The sequence below is a fragment of the Seriola aureovittata genome, chromosome 22, assembly GCF_021018895.1.
Source record: "Seriola aureovittata isolate HTS-2021-v1 ecotype China chromosome 22, ASM2101889v1, whole genome shotgun sequence".
Classification (NCBI taxonomy): Eukaryota; Metazoa; Chordata; class Actinopteri; order Carangiformes; family Carangidae; genus Seriola; species Seriola aureovittata.
The window spans coordinates 15,470,886-15,489,642 of NC_079385.1; the positions used below are offsets into that span (position 1 = coordinate 15,470,886).

General features: G+C 37.4%; 1 protein-coding gene across 2 annotated transcripts in view; it reads left to right on the plus strand.

Moving 5' to 3' along the window:
• The window catches only part of lhfpl3 (LHFPL tetraspan subfamily member 3), a 38,785-nt gene extending 21,998 nt beyond the window's left edge, over positions 1-16,787 (plus strand). For both annotated transcript variants that reach the window (XM_056367005.1, XM_056367006.1), the window contains 3 exons: positions 11,053-11,283; positions 13,213-13,270; positions 14,579-16,787. In XM_056367005.1, coding sequence (XP_056222980.1) covers positions 11,053-11,283; positions 13,213-13,235 — 254 coding nt within the window. In that variant the 3' untranslated portion in view covers positions 13,236-13,270; positions 14,579-16,787. The remainder of the gene's footprint in view (positions 1-11,052; positions 11,284-13,212; positions 13,271-14,578) is intronic.
• Positions 16,788-18,757: the final 1,970 nt, after the last annotated feature.

The following is an 18,757-nucleotide window of genomic DNA, read 5'->3' on the forward strand; positions in this document are numbered from 1 at the left end:
TTAAAAAGGGCCACTGGAGGTATCTTAAAATAATCCTCATTTGCTTACACACTTGTGAGCATTACATTTGTGCAGGCTTTTTTCTCACATCATCATACACTATGAGGCTTCAAGCCATTGTCATTGTCATTACATGAACTTATATCATTTAACATTTTCTTCGAAAGGAGTATCCTCATCCGCCTTCCTCTTAACAGCAATTGTCCAATCACATGTCAAGCTTTAATGGGTTTCTCCACATGTTGAGGTGGTATGTGCGTTGGGGTGTATCAAGAGCAAATACTGTTATTTTACTCTTTTTATTTTTACTCTGCTGTAATTTAAAGAGTTTGTAGGATGGTGTCTTTTTTTCTTTCTTTTTTTTTAGCCTTTCTAAAACTGAAAACAGGAAAGGTTTAAACAGTCACTGCAGTAAACACAGCACTTAGCGTGTCTGGCTAACTAACTTAACACTGACACAACTAAGGGAGCACTTTATATTTTGGGTTACAAGCTACGTTAAAAATAAACTCTGTTCACAGCAGCACATCCCCTGTGTAACATCTTCCCACTGTGTGGAAGCCGGTCTTAGATGCTACTACATAGTTAAACCATGTTGGCTTAGTTTACAATAATAGAGACTTATTAATGAGTCCTCGTACTAAAAGCTCTTTCTCTTGAACTTTATTTGAAAAACAGATGTGAATATAGGAACAGTAAAACATAACTCATATTGGTCATGGTTGTCCAAGTGTATGAGCTAAGCAGCTAAACAGGATTATGTCTGATCTTATATTTTTTCTTATCATTCTTATCATCCAAGTTATAATTAGCTCTTCACTGCTTTGCAAGAGCAATGATCTTTCCCTTATTCATTTTTGTTCCCTACACTCCCTATGTTTATTTCTATGTCTTCTACTTGGATCATGGACTAGGGGGAATGCTAACTTTTACCGTGGGACATGTATATTATGTATTATAAAGCCAGGTTAATATATACAAGCCTTTTACAGGTTTGATTTGAAGGATACATGTTTTACACTTTTCCAGTGTTTTATTTTAAGTTTTGATCGATAACAAGATATATTTGTGGTTTTAAGAACCAAAAACCATCTCATTTATATCTCCTCCCTCAGGCTTCTCTCTGGAGCTCCAGTAACAACAGGTCATGAGCCAATCAAAAGAGAGGAGGCTCTGAGCCTCTCCACTGATTGGCTGACTGACTTTCTGATTGATCGAATAAAATATGGCAGATTTCAGGAAAACATGCCAAACAAACCAAATCCTTCAAGGTTGGATGGTGGGTCTGGTTGAACTGGGCTTGGGGCATGGCTGAGGGCGGTGACTGCTTTGTTGTGACATCACAAAGTTACAGAAGTCCTGACAGCTGGTTTTAAGGCTCAGTGTCTGATTACAGGCTGTGTGCATTTCTCTGTGGACCGAGCACTTTGATATTTTCACAGTATTAATATAGAACCGGGGGGGGGGGGTCAATTACCCTCTGCCGAGTTTCTACTATTACATTAGGTTTAAATGAAGGTGTGTATGACCTTGAATCAAAGTCAGCTGTTTCTCCCTTGATGTTGATAAAGCACTAATAATATAGTAACTCTTGCACTTGTGTTTGGCCTGCTCTCAGAACAGGCCTGAGCTGCTGCGCCTCCCTCTGCTCAGAGATGATTAGATTGTAAATTTGATCCTCAATCAATTTTATAGCTCTCCCTTCTCAAGGGACCGTCCCCAAACTACCTTGTGTTTGACACTGGGTAAAATTTTACTTTGCTTTCCAATAAACTGAATGAGAACAGCCCAATGGTGGAGGGCATCCTATAGTGCATAAATAAAAAGTGGATTAGCTAGTCTTTTTTCCCCCTGACTTGACTGAAGTGAGTCTGCTTTATGTCTCTGAAGTGTGGTTTCTCTGTCTGTGTGCTATTCTCTGAAGGAGGAGCGTGCTCTGTCTGGAGCTGCATTTTTAAACAGCAACTTTCATTCCCTTCATGTCTCAGATGAGGGGCATTGGGATTCCAATCTTGTAACCCTTGTTCCTGCCTCATTCCTCCAGTGCTCACTCCCCCTCTGCCTTGTCGTCTCAGCCCACACCTGAAATTGACACATGAGTGAAACAAACATAGATCACACATATATCTTCTCATATTAATATCCGATTTTCAGACTCTCTCCCGATATCTAATGATTCTAATCATCTCATCCTCATTCCTAATTGTTTTCCTGTAATGTTACACATCCTCACAAACAAACACCACACAGCCACTAATGTTATTTTAAGCCTGAGCTACATACACCAACCACCTGTCTCTTCTACTATTTGTTCCTCATTTCCTGTCTTTATTCTTTCTTCCTCTCCTTCTTCTCTTCACTCTTGTCTTGTCACTTCATCTTTGCTTTATCTTCCTCACCTCTCGTTCCCCTTCTCCCTCCTTATGATCCACAATGACAACAGCAACATGGCATTGTTTGTTATAGAAGGTGAAGAGGGAAGAAACAAGGGCATGCAGAAGGTCTCTTTGTTTCAGCCTGGGTGGCCCCGAGTGACCCCAGTCAGTGTCTAAATCATAGCAAAAATGTTGAGGCTGAAAACAGCCTTCACCACATCCACTCGTTAACATTTCAGCACCACAGTGAATGGACAGCTCCCTGTCAGGATTACACTGTGAAAAGAGAAGGGAAGGGAAGTTTAGCTTCTTGCTAAATTGATGTCATTTATATTTTGCCATGTCAATTGTCCATTTGCTTAAAAGTTTAAATTTGGTTTAGACAGTTGATGCTGTCATGTTTTTCATTGATGTTTTCATTTTGTTATTTACCAAGGAAATTTACTGGAAATATATGGCAATTGTCCTTAACAGATATTACAGTTATAAATCACTTTCTTTTTACGAAACATTTAGAAAACTATAGGACCTTTTTAAAATAAAGACATACCAAAAAATTGAAACATGAATTTACATTTTTATTAAGAAAGTAAGAAAAAAAAAACATTATTTTATTTTATTTTTTTAGCTGTTTGTAAGTTTTGCTATTGTTACATAGCCAACATTAGCATTAACAACTGTTTACTTCCTTACCCATTCTTGACAAGTGCTTCAGCCATCGCTGCATTTACAAGACAAGATGTTATAGTATGTCCTTTTTAGCAGCGCACTTCTTAAGGGAAGACTGGAGGCTACAGTGACTCGGTATCGGAAAGTTACGAGGCTGCAGCAACTGGTTAGTATGCTAACTTAAGTAGCAGAAAAGAAGTGATAGAAATAGAAGGAAAAGAAGAGTTGATATTGTCGTTGCTTTCCACCACTGGACACAGCTTTTGTCGAGTAAAGGAATAATTTTTGATGAACTCACAACATTTCATCTAGACTACTAAGTAAAAAGCTGTTAATGCTAAAGTTGGCTATGTAGCAATAGCAAAAACTCCTTTTAAATAAATAAATATGTGTTTCTAATTAATCAAAATTCTCTTTGTACACATTTTGTTGTTTTTTGCTCTATATTTACTCATACATTACAGTGGAGAGATGGATTAATGACATTTTTTATGTAATTACATGCCACAGTTTTTATTGTTAGTCTATCATCAGACCTATTTTACACTCCTGGCCGTGGTACCATTACTATTTGATGTGAGAGCTGATGTGCTTTCATCTCCTGGCTTGTTAATGAAGCGCTGAGTGAAGCATGTTGCTGATGCCAATGTTCATAAAAATCCTAATATAATAAGATAATATACTGGTAGGTTTTCACGAGCTGAGTCCACAGTCACTAACTGTCAGTATACTGATATTACTTTACATTTATCTTGCTCACTGACAGCTCATTGGTAGGCTTTACACATTGCATGCAGTGCTCCTTCTTTTTTCCCCTGGATTAAGTGGTGTTGGGGTTTACACTATAATCCTGCTATTTACCATGCTACATAGAGTAGAAACTGTGATTGAAGTGTAGTTTTAGTTGATACCCACACGTTCATATTCATCTTTCCATTTTCTCACATCTTATGCATCATGCAACATGTGAAACACAAAGACTGGAAGTGAAGTGAAGTGAAGTGAAGTGACTTGACAGCAGCCCATTAATCAGCTGTGCCGGTGATCGAAAGCACAGACAAAGCCTGTGAATCGGTGGACCTAATACAAGAGGTGTTAATGAGGGTGGTATGCAGCAGGATTCGTGTTGAAAATAATACTCCCTTCCCTCTGCCTTATCTTTCAGCTAACACACACACACACACACACACACGCAAACACATGCTCACTCAGTCCTCTGTGGAGCAGAAGGGATCAGGGCAGGGGGGTGGAGAGAGAGAGCAGGGGGAGGTATTTTGTCCTCATACCTTCTTGCATCTGCCAGTTTCCGCCCCAATTAACTCCCATTAATATAATTTGCCATGGTCCACCTTGATGCTGATGCACAGTGCATACAGTATGAGCTCTCTGCCTTACTCCCTGTATCTCCAGCCCTCCACCACTCATGCGCACACACACAAACACACCTGCAGCTGCACTCACACTCCCTCAATAAGCGTGATGTTTAAAAGAACATGAATCGAACAAAGTAGACAGCAGCAGCTGGGCCTGTGAAATGCACCATAATAATGAGTGGCTTGATGTGTGTGTGTGGGGAGGGGGATTGGACACAGGAGTCTAGATTATGACACCTCCTCTTCTGATTGTCCCTGGGGTCGCTGCCAAACAGCTGTCAGATGGGAAACCTTCAAGGAGAGAGAAAGTGTGTGTGTGTGTGTGTGTGTGTGTATGTGTGTGTGTGTGTGCGTGTGTGTGTGGGTGTGTGGGTGGGTGTGTGGGTGGGTGGGTGTGGAGAGAGAGAGAAATCAAGGGCTTTCAAAATCAGTAAGAAGATGCTTGAAAAACTTTTTAATGGCAAACTTATTCTATGCGACTCTTGACTCCCATGTGGTGACATAATTTCCCTTTGAGTATCAATAAATAATAAGATATGTGTAATGACAGGATATCATATAGTGAGCTGAACTACATATTATACCGTCCTATCTCCGTAATCAGTTCCCTCAGCACTGTCATGGATGTGTAGAGTCAGGAGGACTATGATGAGTGGGCACCCATGGGAGACGAGAGATCCAAACCTCCAACAATCTGACAGCAGCAGCAGCAGCAGCACACACATTCACATGCAAACTTAAACACACAGATGTGTAAATGTGCAGCCTGGCAGGGCCTCCTAAAGCAGTATTTTAAGCAGGGAAAGTAAAAATGTATTTGTAGAGCAGCTTTCAAACACAGAGCCAATTCTAAGGGCTTTAAATAAGAACATTTTAACAGCATGAACAGGGACGTGAGGTCAGTCAAAACAGAGGGAAATGACACTAAAACAGAGGAAAGAAGGAAAATAGAAAAGAATAATGCAATAATGAAATGCCCCAAATTTAATAAAGGAAATATAAGTGCATGAGAGATAATCAAAGCCACTATATATAGAATTGTTATGTGATTTTTGTGTCTTTCAAATTATTTTTAGGGTCTTTTCTTTTACAATGAAAACTGGTTTAGTCGTGTGTTGCATTTGTTGGTTTCTCTCCTGGTGGATGGAACCAAAGTCAGGAAAGTGGCTTCAATCAAAGGCTCAGGAAATATAGTTTTGTTTTTTTTTTATTTAGGATGGCTAAAACTTGGTTGTTGTTGTTACACATCCATGGCAGTGCTGTTGTTTGTAGTGTTTAGTTGTTAATGGCATTGCTGTATTCTTTAATGCTCCTCTAGAGCTTTTGATCACATCAAATGACATCACTATTTCCTGGAGATGTTGTAGATCAAGTGTCAAGTATCCGGTGCTATGATCAAAAGCTCCAGAACAGCTAAATGGACCTTGAGGTTGGATCGTTTTGTCTATTTTCTAGGTCAAGAATGAACTTTGAAGACATGAAGCTGGAAAAGCTTGTGACCAGCTAAATGTGAGCTACTTGTTGCTCATTCACTACAAATACAGTTTTCTTTACAGATGAAATTGTTGGTTAGTAATTGTTGACAAACAGTCCAAAAACTAAAAATATTAAATTAATGTTTTATAAGATTTAAAACAAAGAAAAATCTCCAGATTTGCGAAGCTGAAACTTGTTATTTTTACCAAATAAAATAACTTAAACAGCAACTTAACACCAACTGAAAATCTTGTTTTTGCTGCAGTGATGTAGAAGTGTACTCCAGAGTTTGTTGGTACACTGTTATGTCATCACTGCTGGGTGTGGTTACTGGGGCAACAGAGGCAGTTAAGTTTATGGATTAATTAACTCTCAAAATAGTGTCCCTGAACTAATCAATTAATCCACTAACCATTCCAACACTTTTAATTGGCTTGACTTCAACTTTACTTCAGTTGTTATTATTAATGAAAAACATGTATGCAAAACCAAACCAATCCACTACTGTCTAGGAATCCAGAATAATTCCGCTCTTCAAAAACGACTTGATCAAAGAAAGAAATATGCGTGATCTAAAGCCTCCCCAGTTACCAGACACGAGAGGGTGAGATGTAACAGTGTTCAGTAATTGACCTCCTCCTCTCTCTGCGGTGGAGAGTTTCTCTCAGGAGTCCAGAATCAACTTTACTACAGTAGTACTACAATCCTGAATGAAGCTTTCATTCTAGAAACCCGTTTCTGAACGTTTCTACACAGCCAGCGAGCTCGATTTTTCGGTCGACCTAAATCATTTGAAGCATTGAATGCTGTTTTATGCCAATATAAATGAAACCCTGAGCTTTTAGTTTGTGCGTTTTGAGAGCATCACTCATTTGAAGACTCGAAATGAGCTGACATGATTCCTCGTCTGAGGGTTTCATAATATCTTTTATTATTTATGGCAGGGATTGTGCACAGGCTGCTGCGTTCGCTCTGTAGCAGCGCAGGCTGAATTGATGTTGAGATGAGGGGAATTTATTTATCAGGAGATGAAGAAGCTGATCCCATTGGCTTACCCCTGTTGTTACTGCACGTTTTACTGTAGCTGCATGCCATTTGTAGGATTGTTGTAGCTACACGACACTCTGTGCAAGCCCAAAAACAAAACAATTTTGCAAATGATAAAAGATCGGCCTCAGCCTATTTTAGAGACAGTGTTGGGGATAGAAATTATTTTTGTTTCATCTTTTCATCTTTGCAGATAATGGCAGCAAAAAAAGATTAGATTCAGTACATTTTTTAAAACAGGAAACAAAGTGCAATTACAGGAACTGTTTAGGTATTGAAGCTGAAAGGATTATAATAAGATTGGTCAGTGAGAAGAAGTGGAATTTTACATTATATTTCTTATGTACTTTTATGCTGCATATCTGGCTTTAGTTACACTTACACTTTTGCTTTTGTGACATCACACCTGCAGCTACTGGAAGCTGATGCCTGAACCACCCAAATGGACATATTGAGGAATTCAGATGAGAGTCAGAAAGACAAACCAGTGTCTCTTTGATCTCCTGTATTTCTCTTCTACTCAAACTCTGCGGGGAAGATTTTCCATTGAGATGATGTGCAGTTCAGCTCATTCTATTAATATTAGAGCTGAAAAGCCTGCAGGAGCAGGTTGTTTACACAGGAGGGACGTGTGTGCACTGAACCAAATCCTCTAATATGAATAAAAAGAAATCAACACTACTACACGTTGGTAAAAAGACATGGTAAAAATTTAGAGTTTTGAGTAGATGAAAAAAACATTTCCTACAGATCAGAACAGCCAAGAATTCAGATTCTGTCATGCAGGTATTGTAAGTTAGGATCTGACAAAAAAAAAGAATGGAAGCTGCGTTAAAAACAGATGAAAAAAATACAGGAAAACAAATAAAAATGACATTCCTGATTAGCACTTTGTCTCTATTGTGCAACAAAAAGCGGCAGTGAGTCAAAAATACATTTGCAACAGGGTGTTTAGTCTAATAAAAATAATATAAAGAAATGTATTCACAACAGTCTGCTGCAGCTGCTTTAAACTGCTTTTTCTCCTTTGCTCTGAAAAAATTGATCTCCAAACTCAGGAAGGCAGAGGGAAAGTCAATAGACTCACCGCCTTCTGGGAAATGTAGGCGAAGGATATGGATTAGAGGGCTTTTGCATCAATACTGGTTATTATTACAGTAGCTTGTTGCTGCTGTTATTGATACAATTTGTGAGAAGGATTTGACTCATGAATGAGAAAAAAACAGACATGAGAGAGGAGGGAGGGTGCACACCCAGGACATCTCTGCTCCTCCTCTGTCTCTTACATGGACTGTATGTAAAGGTCTCTGCCTCACTGCTGTACCACTCTCTCTTATTGTAGTGGCCACAAAGAGAGCAAAAGGGAGAGGAGGGTAATATGCCAAACTGAATGGGAGTGTAACGGAGGGAGGGGCAAGAGTCTCTGACATTTCCGGAGATTATCCATCTGTTTAGTTGCTGGAAGCTCACATTAGTATGCTAACCTGATATACTGCCTCTGTACTTGTAAGGACCTTGAATGACATAATACACACAGTGGCTCCTATCATCACAACTACATGCCTTATATGACCTCAGTCCTTAACCTAAATCTAACAACTGCGGGGCGGAATTTGACTATAAAGTGACACAAAACGGATAAAATTAGACGCAAAACAAATACAAAGAGATGCAAAGTGGGTACAAAGTCACATCAAGTGACCAGCAAGAGACACGCAACGAGTATGACCTAACACAAAATGACTACAAGACGACAGAGACATGAAACAATTAAAAATAGATGCAGAATGACCCCAAAGAGATGCAAAACGAGTAAAAAGTGACACAAAACAACCACAAAGAGACACTAAACGAGTAAAAATAGGTGCAAAATGATCAAACACAAGGAGATCAGTCCTCACCTGAGCCTGTGGCCACTGCAGCCTCAGATTTCTGCTCTTGGCTGACAGGAGTGGAACCCGATGTGGCTTCTGCTGTTGTAGCCCATCTGCCTCAAGGTACGACGTGTTGTGCATTCAGAGATGCTTTCCTGCTCAACACAGTTGTAGTGCAGAGTGGTTATCTGAGTTACTGTAGCCTTTCTGTCAGCTCCAACCAGTCTGGCCGTTCTCCTCTGACCTCTTTCAACAACAAGGCGTTTCTGAACTGAAGCTCCTGGTCTGTATCTGCAGGATTGCATTGCTGCCATACGAGTGAGTGTATACTTAAAACTAAACATTGCCCATCCCTAGATTGGCCTTTTAAAATATACTACACAATCATACAATAAAATTACCATACATTTATGACCATACATATCATTTAACATAAAGGTTTCCTTGTTTTGATAGTTTTAAAATTGTTAAAATCGTCATATTTCACACTGTCTGAATCATATAAGCCTACAATAGATTCTGTATAAGCTTGTTTCAATTCTCTATTGAAGCTATATTATTTAGTTTACACTTCCAATCTAAGATGTTTTTATAGCTGCAACATCACATCCAAGTTATCTGTCATCCCATCCCCTTGACCCAGGCAACGGACTGAATTCAAAATAAAAAAAAGGTCCCAAATCACCAATCCTACAATTCCCATAAACCCTGAACCTCTTTCAGACTCCACACCCTGCAGGCTTTCTGTTAAAAATGTACAGTCATCATCAGGGTTATTTTCTCAGACTTTGGAAAGCTCCCCTGAAGCCACAGATATCAGATGCCATGTGTAAAATCAGTGGAGTGCCCCTTTAACCTTAGACAAACTCCAGGTCTTAACCATCAAACATCCAAAGCATCCTCCCTTTCCAAAAAACATCCTAATTTTCATTATCTAAAACTCAAATTGGCCATCACAAAGGTGCAAATTAAAATAACATTGATTCACAAAACCTCTGACAATCTCTTAGCAGCACTGTCAACAAATAAATACAGACCTCTGAGACCCACAGATGATTTGATTGCCTCGAATGACTGTGAGTGAGTGTGAAAGTGAAAACGGCTCTCTACTGGCAGCAAAAGTGTTGTTAGATGACTCCGCTCTCTAACAGCTCAGTCTGTCATTGTCAGCCATGCAGCAGACGGCTAATGAAGGCAGCCCGACTCACCACATGGTGCTGTGACATGTGGCAACATATTCTGTCTTTCCGCCTTCTTCTTCACCTCTCTGTCCTGTCTCTGCACTGCTGTCCCCTCTTTTCATTTTAATCTTTTACTCTTGCATCTTTCTCTTCTTTTTAAAATCTCTAATATATATTTTATTTCTCATAGAGCTGTGGTTCCCAGTCTGTTTTTTTTCTGACATACCTCCACAGCTGTGTCAGCCATGTAACAGTAATGTTTAATGCAACTGAATTGTCAATATTTAGGTTTGAGCAAGTTTGCACTCATACTACTACAACGTGGATTGGCAGCTTTAAGTTTCAATCTATTTCAACTGCTAACTCTGTGCTTTTGGCTAATTATATCAACTATTTTATTCATTACTTTTAGCTAACTACTGTATTTCAACAGTTTATACATGACTAACTATTTTGAATTTTTCACCATTAATTTTTTTGTTACTTAGCTAACTAGCCTATTTCAAATTTCCTGCTCACTTGCTAAGTACTCCAGTTTTTAACCATGTTTGGCTGTATTGTCTATTTTCTTCCTTAATTCAAATATGTGGATATGTTTTTTTAATTAAATAACAATTTTAATTGTTTAATTGAGTTGGTTGAGAGTTGGTTGAGCTTGTTCCCTATAGCAACTGCTCTGGGGTAAATAGAGAGAGTATGTTAGTACAGTATAATATTCTTTTATGTGTCTGTTAGTATTGGCACTCAAACCGTAACCTGAATCATCATGAATCAAATTACAATAAATAAAAATAACAATATTTTAGTAAAGCATTTCTCATCTTGAACTATACTTCAAGCTTAAACTGCGACTGAAACTCCACAACACCTCCACAACACCTCCCCTATGCACAATGTTTTTACACTTAGTACTGCACCCTTCAGTCTTATGCATTTTTTATAAATACTGATGTGTTTTATGCTGTACACAGTGTTCCGAATCCAGAACAAGGCCCTCCCTCGGTAGCCATTAAGTCATCTACAAACACTAACCTATTTTTCTCTCCTCCTGATCCAGGTACATGTCTGATCCTGGGTTGCATGATCTACCCAGATGGCTGGGACAGTGATGAGGTGAAGCGGATGTGTGGCGAGCAGACGGACAAGTACACACTGGGAGCCTGCTCGGTGCGTTGGGCCTACATCCTGGCCATCATGGGCATCCTGGATGCTCTCATCCTCTCCTTCCTGGCCTTCGTCCTCGGAAACCGCCAGGACAGTCTGATGTCTGAGGAGCTGCTGGGAGACAGTAAGACCAAACACGTCCTCATACATCTCTAAACTACAACATTCAATGGTGTTTTAGACAATGGTGTGCTTTCAACTTTATGGCTACAGTTTGGTGCAGGTCCTTTTCAAACCCATCAAGAAATAGTTTTTTTGACTTTGAATTTGACCTCCCTGAATGGAAGTTAAGGCCTCCAGTCAGGTTATAAAAAATCTGACATTTCCTTGCCATTTTGGAATGGGATGTTACATTCACATATGGGTTTGATGTTAAGGCGTCCAAATACTTTTGTCCATGCAGCATAATAGAGGTGGCAGCATGTCATCAATCTGGCAATTATATATTCTGATTATTATTTTCAAAATTGCTGTGGATTTTCTTCTGATTGAAATCAATCTGAGCGATTGCAGGAAAACAAAAAAACGTATTACTGCTGCACAAACCATTTGTCCTCTGCAGCCATCAAATAAACAGTTGAAAAGGAGTCAGGCTGATTGGGGAAGGTTGCTCTTTGGATAAACTGCTCGCTATTCACAGATGTGTGCAACCTGTGACATGGGCTTTGCTTTAAAGGGTCACAAGCCAAAAAAAGGTTGGGAAACACCGGACTAACTGATTAACCAGCTAATCTTTCCAGCACTTAAATCTGGAGTAAGGACAGGCGAGTCCAGGACAAGTCATAACACATTCTTCACCTGATTTGTTGCTGTTTCAATATAGAAACACCAAATCAGTAATAGTCAGTCAGTTTATTACTTTTCCAAATCCATTTCAGGATAGTTTGTGGATGCTTTTTAACAGTGACAGCTTGGTACACAACAAAAAATAAAAGCTGCAGTGCAATTACACCTGAAATGAGATACAGGCTAACAAAACAAAGCAAGTGCCACTAAACTTATTAAGAAATCAATCTGATCACAGGCCTGAGTGTCTCTGTCTTTGAATATGATCCTGGTCCTGTCAAGATTTTATTCCACTATGATAAATTTTTTTGTTCTTAATTTTCCTTTCCTTTAAATGTCAATACAGTAATGAGAAACTACACATCAAAGACTTCATCTGATTCCTGCTGCCATACCACACATCCCGCCAGCAGCTTGAAATTAAAACGTCCCTCCTTTTTTTTTTTTCTTGCATAATTTCACATGCACAAGCTATTAATTTGCATACATTAGATGGAAGTTATACACCACCTGCTCGGCTGCTTTTGCTCACTTCTGTTACCAATGAGATTTTTCTTTTTTTGATTGGACAAGATGACAACTGCACTTGGACCCAAAGAGAATGATTAAAACAGTGAAGATGCAGGAAGGACGGGAGAATACAGATGAAGGAGGACGGACGATAAAAAGCAATGAGGGAGAGATGGGTGACAGAGAGGAAGAATGCACCAATAGCAAGGGTTAATTGAAGCCTGGGGATGCTGGACAGAGTCATGAATTACTAATGGCTGTTTACACAGCTTGCTGCCAGCCTGTCTAAATGAATCACAGCCACCCTATCAGCCAGGACACAGTCGCCTCTTAGCTCGTATATGCAAAATGACTGGGAGGAAGAAGCCATTATCAACCTAGAGACCGGAGAGGGAGGACAAGACGGAGGGGAGGAGAGAGGGATAATGAGTCGAGGAAGAGGAGGAGAGAGAGAAAGAGGCAGATGTACATGAAATATTAGCCCGAGAGAGAAAATGGGGGATTCATCAAACAGTACATGAAGTTTAAATGGGATGTTTTTCTTATCTTGTCACTCAAGAGAATTGATAGTGACACCTGTCCAAGTTAAAAAAAAAAAAAAAAAAAAAAACACATCAGAGGGGTGTTTTAATTCTGCAGCTGTAGTTGCCTTTAAGGAGACAACTGTTGGTTTTATGTAACACTGCCACCTGCTGGTTAAAATGTGAAAGATATTTTATCCTCTCCATACTGAACTGGTTTCTCTGTTTCCCCACAGAGAGCGGTAATAACGCCATATAACTTCTGGTATGAGTAAAGCAGTCACACACACACAGGTAAGGATGTAATTTGAGTGTAATGAAATCCATCGTCATCTTTAAATTGATGCTACTATTACTGCACCACAAGTCAGGGTTTGATTTTTCAACATCACAATAAACTTTATCCTCTTAACACTGAGCTTTCTCATTTTATTTCCCTTCAAGTCCCTGAAAACCTGGTTTCAAATGGTCTGCATTTTATGTAACGTTATGTATTTTTGACAAAATGAGCAACAATTGAAGTTTAACACTCAGTTTGACATCAGGTAGATATTTCTTTGTAACTGACATCACTGGGTCAGACTCTGTTTTTCACTCGCTCTAAATCAGATCACTTAATGATATTGAAATCCAATGTGCCGCCATCCTGTAGTTGCTGTTCAACAAAAATTACAAATCTGTCTTGCTTTTGATTATTCGATAGTACTGCTACTCCCATCACCACATTATATTATATTATATTCATGCACTTTATTCAACTTCTTCAGCCTATTCAACCCCATTTAAATCCATTAACATCCAGTTTTTCCCTTTCATTTATACCTCAAGTAAATTTAAGGTTGATTAAAAAAAAATCATTTAATTCCACACTGTTTGACTGTTCAGTTAAACAGTTTTACTTCTCTGTATGAGGATCTAAATGTTATTATATAGCTCCTCTCTTACATTAATATAATCCTGGTGGAGACGTACTAAATCATAAAACATTGTCAACCTTTAAAACTTCATCATGTGCAATTTATGTGGAATTGTGGAATGTAAACTCCTCAGGTTGTTAAGACACCTGCAAGAAACAATATCTGAGAGAATAATAATAATTAATAATAATCACTCCACTAATTATAACAATGCTTAATAAATGCTTTCCCTATCTGAATATATTTGTATTGGTTAATGTAGCTTAATTAATTTGGCTGATGCTGTATTAATGACAATGTATCTACGCATTAGAAGAACAGGGAAACATCTTAGAGTCAACATTTTCTGACGCCTTTCCATGATCATATTAAGTGAATAATCACTGTTTGAAAGCATAAGAGTGTGATTGTTTTCAAAACCTCAAGTTAGTTTGTATAATAAGTGGTTTCCGTGGGAGAGAAATCCTTCACTGGGCTTCCGCCTACTCTTCAATTTCTAGAAAAACTTTTAAATTAAAAGCATAAAAAAACATTACAAGAATGAAAAACATGGAAGGCAAAGATGTTTCAAGCTATTTACTAGACTTGCTCAGTTAAATGAAGTGCAGACCAGAGGGATTAACTGATCCTCCGTTCTAAACTACATTAATTCATGCAGATTCTACATCACTGTTCATGCCTGCAGGTCTCGCTGCCTAGACGTGATGTTACTTCAGGATCCAGCTTCCCTCTCCTGGTCCAGCTTGTGGCTGGGATTCAGAGCTGATGTGTGAACAGATCAAAGAAGAACAGGAGGAGGAGGAGGAGGTCTGGAAGAGGCCACACAACCACAGCTTTGTGGGGGATGCCTCTTGTCCTCCTTTAAAGCTCCTTCTGTAAAATAGCCTTCTAAGTCATCTTAAACTGCTTATTTTTGCAGGATGAATTTTTCAAAAAGACGTTCTCTGAGTTTACCTGTGTTGGTATGTCACTGCATCATCTTACTCAAGCTGGTCAAACTGAAATGTTCTCCATGTGGATGTGAGGAACGCTGCCAGAGCACAAGTTCAGCTGGAAAAACAAAACAAAACAAAAAAAAAAATCATCTGAAAGACTCTTCATGTGGTAAATCAGCTCCAGGACACTCATTGGACAAACACCATAGTGTGACAGCTGCTCAAACTGAATTAAATCAAAACAAATTATCCAGACCTTGACCGACACAAATAAGGACTTAACATACTTGAGGTAAAAGCTGTCAGATCTTCTTTCTTATCAAGTCAACAAACTCCTCATGTAAAGGAGTTTGGCTTTGACACTGTTTGACCTTTGGTTTAAATGAGAGGGTTGTCAGCAAAGACAAGAGGAGTGAAGACATTTCTCGGCTGGATAAACAAACTGAAAGAACAGTAATGTTTTGTTATAATTAAATGTTTGATGTGATAGAATCAATTAGAGGTTTTGCAAAAAGAGTAAAAATAAAAGTGCAATAAATAGAAGAAAACATCAATTGTATCAAGTCTATAATCTGTGTATAGCTATATGTTGATTATGTCCCTGTACTTCGTCTTGAATTGGTCCATTATTAGTGTGTGCCATACTGTATCTTGTAAACTAACAGTATTGTGGAGTACTAAAGGTCATGAGAAAAGCTAAACTGAACATGAACTGAACTGTGGCTGGAAAAGTTTGACTCCTGTATTGTTGTAGGCTATCTTTTTGTTTTCTATAATTTTTCACTATCTCACAGCTATATAAAAAAAAATATTTAAATTAAAAACACACATAAGGAATTGAGTCAAACTTACATTAAAACTGTTAATGTATGGCAGAACAAAAGAAATCACTTTTCTCACCTGTAAAGGAAATATTGGATTGTTTTCTTTCTGACAGAGTACATTAGCTAGCTGATAGATACCACTCATACATCCGTTAAATATGTTAGCTACAGACTGGTTAGCTTAGCTTAAGCTGTCACAAAGACTGGGAACAGCTAGCCTGGCTCTGTCAAATTACATGAATACAAAAAATTCACATACCAACACCTCTAAAGCTATTTAATGAACATGTTTGTTTATCACGTACAAAAACCAAAGTGTAAAAACAACCATTAGCTCTTGGCTGTTGAACAGTTGCCCAGCAACCAGAGTTTAGCCAACTTATTGCGTGTTGTGTCCAGGAAGTTAGCAAATAACCACACATAAAATGGCAAACCGTCGTTTTTACATTTTGGTTTCTCTGCAGTTTCACCAACCGAGATGTATTAGTGAGCTTTAGAGGTGCTGGCACAAGGATTTGTTACTTTCAGACTTTATGCTACTTTAAGCTAACAGGTAATATATCCTATTCAGTAACTCATCAGATTCTGTGACCTTGTCATCACACTTGAGGGAACATGCCAGCCTTGAAAAGCATATAAGAGCATAGACTCCTCAAAAATAGCCTTTAACCACATATCTGAATATCAGCAGCAATGTTACTTATAAAATGTTTTTGTGTGTGATTTTTGCAAAGACTGTCTGGAAAACCTTCAGTACTCCCACAGACTTCTGATGTTATGTAAAATTCATATGTGGGCCTTAAATAAATAGGCTATTTTTCAATTGGTTAACCTTTCTGTCCATTTTCTGCTGCTTATCCAGGTCCAGGTTGTGTTTAATGATTAATTAATTGCATTTTTATGAATCATTGCTGCTTACTGCTGGGAAGTACTTACAAAAATGTGATATAAATGTGGTAACATTTTACAGTAAGGGTACATGAATTCATGCATGACTTATTGATAATTCATGTACCCTTAACATAAAGTGTTGGCGATAAAATACCCAAGGGTTTTATCTGTCATATTGGTTTGGTCTGACCATAAAACAAGTGTCAAATTACATTCTGTGTGGTATTAAAAGGCTTCAATTCAACTTGGTGAATGCGACTGGAACCCTGCTATTACATTATAGTATCAAGGGCGTAGGTTTGGTCTCAACATTGGTAGGGACACAACAACCCTGCCACCCCTCCAAAACAAATAGATTTGCTTTTTAATGCCATCAACTAAACTGTTTATTAAGGTATAAGATCTGAATTTACATTCAGAAATGCCCATAGACAAATGTAATATATGTACATGTGTTGAATTTCCGTATAGGAAATATATATGAAGTAAAATCACATAATTATTTAAAATATAGCCTAATTATGTAAAAATTACATATGAAACCTGATAAAAATTGGAAAAATATCATATATAAACATATATCTCTAGCTATTAGAAACATGGATTTTAGGATGTCTGTTTATATCATAGGCATATGTTACATGAATATATATACATCCCAAAACCTGTCAGTATATGTTCATTTTATACATGTAAATATAAAGGTTGAACATGTATGTTTAAATTTAATAAGAAATTATTAACAAAATAATATTCAAACATATAGAATTTTAATGAGCATATTGTTTTAATAAAGTTGCATTTTACTATGAGTAATTCATATATGTGATTAACTTATATCTTCATATATATTCATAGAGGATGAATATATGTCGTAATAATATATCATTGTATAAGTGACACATATATTAACATGACTCTTGATATGAGGACATATATGTCATATATAGATGATAGGTCATAGAATAGTAAGGCACAAAAACATCACATTATAGTAAGACAAAAAAGGCATAGTATAGTAGATTAGAAAAAAGTCCAAAAAAATAGTAAGGCATATAATAGTCATAGTATAGTAAGGTATAAAATGTAAAAAAAAAAAAAAAAAAAAAAAAGTAATTGTATGGTATGGCTAAAATTGTCATAGTATAGAATGGCATAAAAATGTCAAGAGATGTCATAGTATATGATTGCATAAAAATGTGAAACAACATCATAAGCATAAAAGGCACAAAAAGTCAAAGTCAAAGTGATGTCGCAATATATCATGAAAAGCTATAGTATAAAAGGTCATACAGGTCAAAACACACCATGTAGTATGGCATAAAAATGTCATAATATACTATGTCATGAAAATATCGACAACATCATACTGTAGTATGTCGAATAAGTATGACGAAGAACATCAGACATTACTAAGGCACGAAAAGTCAAATTAGAGAAAGGCATAAAAATATTTTAAAAACATGAGATCCAAAAAGTCATAGAAACGTCATTGTATGGTAATGCATGAAAAGTCATAAAAACATCATAGTATGGTAAGGCATAAAAAGATCAAAGTATAGTAAGGCATATAAACGACATAGTAAAGTAAGGCTTAAAGATGATATAGTATACTAATGCATGAAAACTGATGGAAATGACATAGTATAGTAAGGCATAAAAAGTCACAAAAAAAAACGCCATAGTATAGAAACTCATAAAAACGACAGTATTGTAAGGCATAAAAACACAATAATATAATACGCCATGAAACGTCAAAAAAACATCATAGTATATTAAGGCATAAAAGGTCATGAAAATGTCAATGTATGGTAAAGCATCAAACAACATTTTATAGTAAGGCATAACGAGGCCCAAAAATGTAATAGTATATTTTGGCATAAAAAGTTAAAAAAGCATTATAGTATATTAAAGCATGAAACATCATAAAAAGGTCATAGTATGGTAAGGCATCAAACGACATCGAATAGTATGGCATAACAAGGCTCAAAAGCGTCAAAAAAACATCATATTTTATTAAAGCATGAAAGGTCATAAAAAGGTCATAGTATAGCAAGGCATAAGAGGAAAAGATATAGTAAGGCATAAAAATGCCAAAAAACGTAATACTATAGTATGGCATAAAACATAAAAAAACATCATAGTATATTAAGGGATAAAAGGTCATGAAAACATCATAGTATATTAAAGCATAAAAGGACATAAAAATATCAT